This window comes from Synchiropus splendidus, chromosome 14 (genome assembly GCF_027744825.2).
Source record: "Synchiropus splendidus isolate RoL2022-P1 chromosome 14, RoL_Sspl_1.0, whole genome shotgun sequence".
NCBI classification, from domain to species: domain Eukaryota; kingdom Metazoa; phylum Chordata; class Actinopteri; order Syngnathiformes; family Callionymidae; genus Synchiropus; species Synchiropus splendidus.
In genome coordinates this window covers 9,627,518-9,636,694 of record NC_071347.1, presented here as the reverse complement: position 1 = coordinate 9,636,694, position 9,177 = coordinate 9,627,518, and the positions used below count along the sequence as shown (strand labels likewise).

Below are 9,177 nucleotides of genomic sequence, written 5' to 3'. Positions count from 1 at the left end.
GCTAGTAGTAGTACTGCAGCAGCAGCTGTGTAAAAGGTGAGGCTGATGGGGATGGCGGGTATTCTACGTCATCATGGCGTCACTGAACTACCTGATGACCTTGAACACGAAAATAGAAAAATGCAGCACAAGCATTGAGGAAGGGAAGGACAAGCAGAGGCCGGCGAATCACAACAGTGCAGTTCTGAATCACTCTGGTTGAAGCACTGTGGCACATTAGAATTAGGAGGGAATTCATTATTACATTATGAATAAATGACAATGAATGAAAGCAAGAATGAATGAATGACTTCAGGAAACATTCAGGTCAACATACATTCTCAGCTCCAAAGCGCTTGATAGATGTTTGTTTTTCTTCTCATATATGATGTAAATGTTACATACTGACGGATGGTGATGCTGCTGCAGAACATGAGTCACTCATCACTCAGATGCCGTTCTCTGTCGTATAAAAGTCAACTGATGCTCTCTTGTGCAGATGAAGTAGAGCCGTAAAGGGTAAAGGGTTCTGATTCATTTAACTGACGCATATTGTTTCAGATTGCTTTTTCTGTTAGATTTTCTTTCTTTTCAAAAAACATTGACTAATCTTATACTCAGTATTTCTTTAGACACGTTATACAAAATCTAAAGAATCTGTGCTTTTTGTGTTGGAATGTTCTGCATATAATGAGAAATAAGGAGTGCAAAACCCATCGATAGAAAAAGTGCTTTAACACATCATAAAATGCAAAGTTATTGTATGATTTAACAATGGCGATTAAAAGGAGATTTATCTACGGTTTTCTAATTCACTTCCTACAAAGCAACATCTTCTTTGCGTTTATAATGTGCAGTACTCTGTAGCACTTCAGCCATCTGCTGTCCATGTGCACTCATTAAACTCACAATATTTAACATGAAATATATTGGTAAAATGCATGTAGGACAATGATACTGTTAAAAACAAAATCACAGTTTGGATGCAAATGAGTGGCGTGTCTCAGGTCTGCATTCACAGAGTGCTTTTCTAGCTCTACATGTGCTAGAATACAAACCATAGTCCAAGACAAATGCGTCCTCAGACATGTGACTCATGTCAAAGAAAGGCAGTCATGTTTTTAAACATTGGCACATAATATCATTGATAAGATGAATAAATAGCTACAAATCATTTACATAAAAAGACAAAAAAAGCATCATTCCAGTTCTGTTGTGCTGTCTTACAAAAAACAAAACTGGCCTTTAGTGCAAAGCATTTTCAGCAGTCTGTAACAGTTTTTGTTAAACAGCAGAGAGTGAAACACCTGACAAAGGTTAAGTCACACTTGAGATTGTCTGCTGCCGTGTCTCAGCACGAGACGAGCCCTCACCCTCAAGCCCGACTCTCTTTATGGACTCATTGTATTTTTCCCTTCCTAGAATGACGATGTCCTCGATCTCATCTGCAATGTCTTTCCTTTCACTTTTCTCCATGGCGTCCACGAGCCTCTTCAGAGCGCCAGGACCTGAGTTCTCTTGTCTACGGGCCCAGGTGAACAACATGTCCAGCACCAGTCCTCCAAGATCGCCCCTTAGAGGAAGAATAGAACGTATGCTTAGACAAAGATGCACGGTGAAGCAGTGCTCCAAATCCTTGGTTATTTGTTGATGGATTTTTAGAAACCTCCATAATTAATACTTCAATATTCCCCCAGCTGAAACCAGAGTACACAACAGACTGTGACAGTAAAATGATCTGATCTCTCCTGTCCAGTTCTGATGCTACTGGCTGTCTCCAAGATTTTTCATGAGGGAAATACAGAACTGCATGGTGGTGTGAGAGGGGGGCGGAGGGGTGGGCATCAGTATGTGTAATCTCCGGCAGTGTCCCAGATGGCTTAGCGACGGCTGACAGTGCAGATTAAAAGAATCAAAATTATCCACCATTTCTCTCACTGCAGCTTTTCCGCTCGTCTCTAAATATCTACTACATTTATACATCTATACATCAACAGCACCACAGTCTGCTCATCTGGGTGTCACGCCAGACTGATTCGAATCACGTTATTAGGATTACAGACACGCCGTATTTCATCCAAAGCAAATATAGGACATTAAAATGGAATTCTGCTCCCATGCGACTCTTTTAACTGCCGGTCCTCATAAGGTCAATGGCACATTTGAAAAATAAACATAAGGCAGTGCCTTTTATCTTTGAAGTTAAGTTTTAATATCGCAATATTTGGGTGGTTTCTTATACTAACCAATGGCATCTGCTTGAACATACACTGTGAAAAACTGTATTTTTATAAAATATTTCTATTCTCTATCTAAATATTGACTCTTTCGAAACCCAAGTGATTTAATGACTTTTCAGAAAAACCTCTTCACATCAAACCAAAGTTTACCTTCCTTTGCATTTATTGATTTTCAAAATATCATGTATTATATGTAAAATGTGACCGATTGAACAATAAAGTAAAGAATTAAACGACTAGTTGACAATAATGGACTATTAAATTGTTGTCTCACCACCCCATCAGTGGATGAGTTACCGTGATGTGTCCTAGCACGTGTGTACCTAGCCAGATGGATCAAAAGGACAACTGTGTCATACTTGTATCTGTATTCCATGCGGTTCAACTCCTGGTAGCTTAAGCCAAGGTTGAGTCCGATAACACGCCAGTCCGGTCCAATCCGATGAGATATGGTCAGAAGGTTAGTTTCTGTCAGGAAGCCGGTCTCAGGGTCCCCGAGGTTCAGAGGACGCTGGAACTCTTCCATTACGTAGTTGTTCTCTGAGTTCACAGCCTGACAAGAAAGAGCAGCAGGTAAGTAATTCTGTGCATAAAACAATCAAATATAACTGCTTAAATATACTTATTTATATTCTTCCTAACCCTAGGAACGGAGATGGGACCACAGAAACTTCCCACACAAAAGGAAATTGCCTTATGGAAAGCAATAACGTACACACGACTAACCGGTAGTTTAAGTGGTAAAGTTGCTAGCCATTGATTGTCGGGCCCTCGGCGCGTTCTTGATACTTCTTCTGGCAGATCTTCAGGCATCTCTCCTCGATAAAAAGAGACCTGCAACAGAATTCCAACTTGTTTGTGTGTGCCCAATGTTGACATGTATGATCAGCTTGTTTGAGCAATTCTTAAATGATTTCAAGTATCAAACATCCATCGACATCAGCTAAGGTGTCTATACAAAGTATACACGTCATTATACTGTGGAATTCGTCATTTGATAAGTATGGTAAACTTCTGCATTTTCCTCCTCAGTCAAATGAAGCATTCTTTAATAGGCTTGAATGCTTCCCTCTATCATGTGCATTTGCCCCATATGAGTAAAGAATAACAGATATGTCACTATAATCTTTCAAAGAATAAATAGGCAAAAATAAACAGTAATAACAGTGTAACAAAGGAGTAAGCTACTCTGCCTTCAGTGAGTAAGGTGCGGAAATCTACCATAAATTTGAATTTTCCTCAAAACACTAATATACTGTATAATTGTGTTACTCCAACCAAACAGGATAAATCATCATCTTACTTGTCCCCTCACAGGAACAGCCACACCTTCTGCAGGAGAGATGCAAATCTCTTTGACATTATCCATGCTGGAGTAGAACACAAAACTGAGTCTGCCCTCCATGCAGTCCGGTCGGTCTGGAGTGTACAACACAAAAGTAAATACATTACTGTGCAACATATGACTTGGGGAATTGGGAGTAGAAAGTATGTGGCAAAGTTAAGCCTTAAAGAGGACTTTAGACCTGAGCTGATGTCTAAGCCCTTTTCAAAGCCAGCAAAGAACTGTTCTCCCTCCAGTAGGCCACACTGGTCTGTGGGTTGGGGTCCATCATATTTCCGAGACAGCGACTGCAGTCTGCTTTCCACCTAGGCAAAGAAAATTCTTTGAAGTACACATCTTTTTGATCATGACATCTACAGTAATTTAGTCCTAATTTTTCAATTTCACAAACCTTGCTGGAAGGTAAACACTGCACCAAGACTTGAAATGGGTCACTCTTCCGCTGGAGGACAAGGAACTGGACTTTAAATAGTTTTAACTTCTGATATATTTTTCTAACCACCCCGCAAACGTTGGTCTTGGTGGTGTACCACAACCAATACCTGGGAAAAAGTTAGACACATCAACCTTGTGGGTATAAAGCAACTTGAATGCGACGGATATCTCACCAGGAAAAATGTGTGATGTAGAAAAAGGCATATAGGTGGTCAAAAGTGAGAGACACAGAGGAAGTGATATCTATCCAGGTCTGGGCAACAGGATCACCATGGAGCACATGTAAACAAGACCTCTGTTGTGGCTGTTCAAGTGTTCGCCCTAAAGAGAAAAACATGTTACGGTATAATTGATAACAGAGAAATTCAAATTTCTGTTCAGTCATCGGGTTAAACTGTTTACGTGCATTTTAAAACTAGAACTAGAGCAAGAACCGGACTAACTCAAAAATTTGGTTTTGTGAGCCGCCATTTAAAAATGCTCATTGCATGCAAATCATCTTTCCATAGCGCCAAATGTGTCTCATCCGACGGTTGCTTCACTTTAATATGGGTGTGACTCAACATTTGGGAGTGATATTTACCTGTAACCCCAGGTGGTAAAGGCAGCTGAACTTTGATTGGCCGCAGGAAGTCAGCACTGGACGACTGCGAGAGGCAAAGCAGGGGGCTGACGCTGACGCCAGGGTCACCACAGAGGTCCTGCACCTCATGCACAGCAACATCTACCACCTACAAAGAAAGATCTATCAAAACCAACAAGTTCTAAATCAAGTGAGGGTGGGTCACATTGACCCCTGTGGTTTGCACTTGTAAACAAATCCATTTGGATAATTAACGAGAATGTACTTATTTAACAGTGTTAGAAATACATTTGTTTTAGAATCTACTTATATGTTTGAATGAAAACCAGTTGAAGACCAAGAAAAGCTTCATTTTTCCTCATTCAACTATGGCATATCGGAGCTGTGTCTGCACAGAGTGAGCTGACAGGAGGTCAGCGGGTGAAGATGGGCACTCACACAGGCTGCAGCAGTGGTTCAGAGTCAAGACAGGAGGGAATCAAACCCACAAGCATATTAAATCAATCAAATAAATTTGTTTATTTCTTTATAATAATTTGATGTACTGGCTTGTGGATGATTGTGACAGATCCTCTTGGTGCCAGTCATAAATACTGTGTTACTGTGTTAGCTTTACTGTCTTGAGGTGTCCCAGCATGCACTGCAGGGCTGAAAGGCTACACCACCCCTCAGTTTGTATGTTTTGTTTTCCTCCGCTGAAGTCATCTAATCATGTTGTCAAAATCAAACTAAATATCTTTGTTGTGAATTAAAGCTCTTGATTTTTAGGTAAGACTTGGCCTGAGATGTACACAGTAAGATAGGCTAAATGCCGTGTCTCAGTGGCTTTAATGGATTATATCATTGAATCGATGATTCCAAATGACAATAAATAAAAATAAAAATATTCAGTTCTAATGTTGAAAATGTACCGTAGTTGTGTTCGAACTCATATTGGACAAAAGAGACTGCCCTTCAGGCACTGCACTCATGCCATAGTGGACACCAAGTGGCGGGCCATGGAGCTGCATCCTGTGCGCCACAAATGGCTGCAAGTTTGAGACCACCGTTCTAAATGATACCACAGACAGTCCAGCAGCATGCCTACCTCTAAAGTTATAGTTCGTTGTTCAATCGTGGAGTCCGGTAAGAAGTGAAGCTTGATTCCAGGGTGAAAGGAAGATACCAGAAGGTTTTTTTCCGCAGTCAAAGAGCATGTGTCCTTCATTGGACAAGCCACAGCCATGAACCAGGAGAACTGAAGAACTGTGCAGCAGGCGAGCTAAATACAGAAGAAACGATCAACAGAGAGATCAAAGATTTGTTAGTTTTCTTAAAAACCAAAAAAAAAACCACTTTATACTTTACCCTGGCAGGACGACCTCCGGGGTGACTGCTGTGACCTTCGCTTCCTCTTTTCCGAACAGTTGGGAGGGTGCTCCATGACTGCCCATCGAACCGCCGAACGACAACATCCCTTTTTTTTACCCGACGATGGGACACACACACTTGCACTGGCTGCAATGATTCGACTCACAATGAGAGCCAAAAACACACAAACAATACAAATAACAATACAAATTTATTTACTTTTAGAAACTTAATTCCATGTGGCTGAAGTTCCAGCGGACGACTGAGTAGAATTTCGTGCTCCTGAAGATGGACCAACTTTCTGTAGGGCCTTTTTTCAGCCCAGTTGACTTCTGTGGTTGTCTGCAGGCATCCAGGGGGGAACAGTAGCTCCGAGCCTCCAGGGAGGAAAACATGACACCCTGCAGACGTGACACTGAAACTAGAAGCAAGCAGAAGCATTGTTTATTTGTCAAAAAACACCACTTCTGTATGATTGTTGAACTAACCCTAACCTCACGCTACTGAACATGCAATACATACTGTTTTATTCCAGCAATCCTTAAAAACAGAAGGTACCTGTGCTCATCAAATCGGACATGCCACTCTGGAATTTTAGTTTCCACCTCCACTGCAAATAAAGGAGCTGCATTACATAAAAGTGAAAGTGAAAAGAAGATTTAAAGATTATTTGAATAACAAATAGTCTTACATTTGGCCGGAGGAAGGGGAGGAGGCGTTGGTGGTTTTCCTAATGGATTGTCAAGTGTGTCCATTTTCAAAAGAGGTAACTTAGTCAGACAGTTTGGGACCTGGCGGAGGTTGTTGCTGCTGATGACCAGATTCCTGAGCGACAACAGAGAGCCTGACAGCAAAACTTTGATCAGTTTAAATTTCAAATTCAGCTCACAGTTGAACACCTACCCATGGTCTCTGGCAGCTGCTTTAGATTATTGTTGGACAAATCCAGCGTGGTCAGCTCTCCCAGACCGCCAATTTCATTCGGAAGTTGCTGGAGATGGTTATTTGAAACGCAAAGTGTCTTCAACGCTTTCAGCGCACCCAGACTCGGAGGGAGAGAGACCAGTTTGTTTCCCATGACAGAAAGAGAGGTGAGGCTGGACAGCCTGTCAATATCATGAGGCAAAGCTGCAAGGCGGTTGCAGCAGAGGAGCAAGGTGGACAGCAAAGGTAGGCTGAGCAAACAGGTTGGCAGGGAGGAGAGCTGGTTAAAGGAGAGATCCAAGTGCACCAGGAGTGAAAGGCGTGAAAACGATGACGGCAAGCATGTAAGCAGGCCGGGTAAGGGGTCACCCTGTGAGTCATGGAAACGATTTCCTGGAGAAGAAAATGTGAGAGGGAGTCAGAAGTCGTGCAGGTTTGGATAACAATAGATGTCTCATGAAAATTACCTCGGATAGACACTGAGGTTAGAAGCGTTAGATTGGGAAGGACAGACAAAGCACTGTCCAGCCCTGGTTGATCCTCAGAGCCGAGTCTAACAGTCCTGATGCCCTTTAGATCCTCGGGAACACAACTCCAAATCTGAGTCAGGGCACCTGCACCGCCCTGATACACATCAAGGACCAAACTGGTTTGGGTCAGCACTGACCAGAGGTCCTTGGACGGGGGCAGCGGAGGACTCAGACTCACAACGGGAGAAGATGACGAAGACGAAGTGAAGCACATATCAAGGGGGACGTTTGAGGATGTAAAGCTCGTTGTTGAAGGCACGCGGGTGCTCGCGGGACTGCAGGGGGAGACAGGTACCTCATCTTGTTCCACATCATCATCGAACTGTTGGACGCTGGCTTTCGCTAACATTCTTCTGATGACGTCCATCTGACAGGCCACTTCCTCCCGAGGTAGATGATCCACCAAGTCCAAAGACAAGTCTGGCGTTCCACTTTTGATTGTCTTTTCCACTCTGCCCTCCTCGTATCCGTCTGTCGTTTCGATTTTTGCTCTCTCTCCATCTCTATCATCCGATGCTGGATCATCGTCGTTTGTCTTCATGGAGAACACACTTGGACGTTTCCTTCAAGTACCGTACAACCCTTTCTTTTTAACGTTGATCGTGCCGTGCTACGACATGTTCGTAGAAGTAAATGAGTTAAGCTAACTTCACCTTACCACAAGCTTGACTTCAGATTTTCTCACTTCCTCATGGCACTGTTTTTGAAAGAGCCAGTAAACGTCACGGGGAGATGCTCGTTTTGTCTTAGCGTTAAAGCGGTAGTGACATATCTAGAAGAAATGAGCGCAAAGCCGAGAAGCACCGCCCTTATGGTTTGCACTGTCTAACAAAACAAGCGCTACAAAAAAAGGCGCCGCTAAAGTTGCGTCCAGTGGCGGGTCTGTAGTGGCTGTAGTAGTTTGAGGAACCAGTTGGTGCCGCTGTCTACCTCGAATTTATTTTGTCATGCATTTCAGTCTTTTTCTTTAGAATTCTGGCATGTACTGAGGACTCCTGTTTTCTAGATACGAACGGATGGACGTGTCTTGAAAACAGTGGTCTGTACATTTATTATTATAATGTAATTATGTTGCTGGATTGTGTCAATTCTCTATGTTAATATTTAGAGATTCAAACCAGTTTAGAGATTCAAACCAGTTTCTTTGAGTTAATGACAATTTTATTTTTTCAAAATTACATTTATGAACACATATTTTTTGTGTTTAAAATTAAGCACATTTTTTAGACGCAAAAACAAGACAACAAATGGCCACTCAACATTAAAACTGGGTCACTGGGATAATGTTATCCTGCTCAAATCAGATTAGCAGTACTGATTCACAGTAAATAATATGAATAACATCTTCTTGTTTTTATTTTTATTTACTTATTCATCTATTTATTTATTTATTGAAGCATTGAAATTTCAAGAATTGAAAGAATAACTTGATGAGTTAAGAAAGACTAGTTTTAAAAAGCTATGTTCATACAATCAACGCTTAAATGCTCAAATTTGATTAAACGATGCATGTTTAAGAAGAAACTTGTGGTGAAGATTACAAAACGGCTTCCCTGTTCACTGACAGATTTCATCAGAAACATGGATGAAATAACTCCCGGCAACATGGGAGTAGGAAAACAAAGCTACAAAGAGAACTAACTAATCACTGATGTTGTTGGGTCATTAACATGGTAAACATAGTAAAAGTTTTCCAATATGGTTTCTGATTTTTAAGGTTATTTTGTATTTTTTGTAATAAATATGTCTGTTCACAACTATTGTTTTCATTTCACAATCTTAATTGAAATT

The 9,177-nt window shown here is 41.5% G+C and overlaps 1 protein-coding gene across 1 annotated transcript; it reads right to left on the bottom strand.

The window, feature by feature from the left end:
* Window positions 1-424: 424 nt before the first annotated feature.
* pidd1 (p53-induced death domain protein 1) lies at window positions 425-8,093 on the bottom strand. The gene is made up of 15 exons (XM_053885714.1): window positions 7,324-8,093; window positions 6,836-7,249; window positions 6,624-6,776; window positions 6,491-6,542; window positions 6,152-6,353; window positions 5,930-6,079; window positions 5,670-5,843; window positions 4,583-4,730; window positions 4,173-4,320; window positions 3,956-4,106; window positions 3,746-3,869; window positions 3,523-3,638; window positions 2,946-3,053; window positions 2,579-2,772; window positions 425-1,552 (listed from the first exon to the last, which is right to left on the bottom strand). Exons 1-15 carry the CDS (start codon window positions 7,925-7,927, stop codon window positions 1,297-1,299), a joined length of 2,994 nt encoding a protein of 997 aa, XP_053741689.1. The 5' UTR covers window positions 7,928-8,093; the 3' UTR covers window positions 425-1,296.
* Between the last annotated feature and the right edge of the window lie 1,084 nt (window positions 8,094-9,177).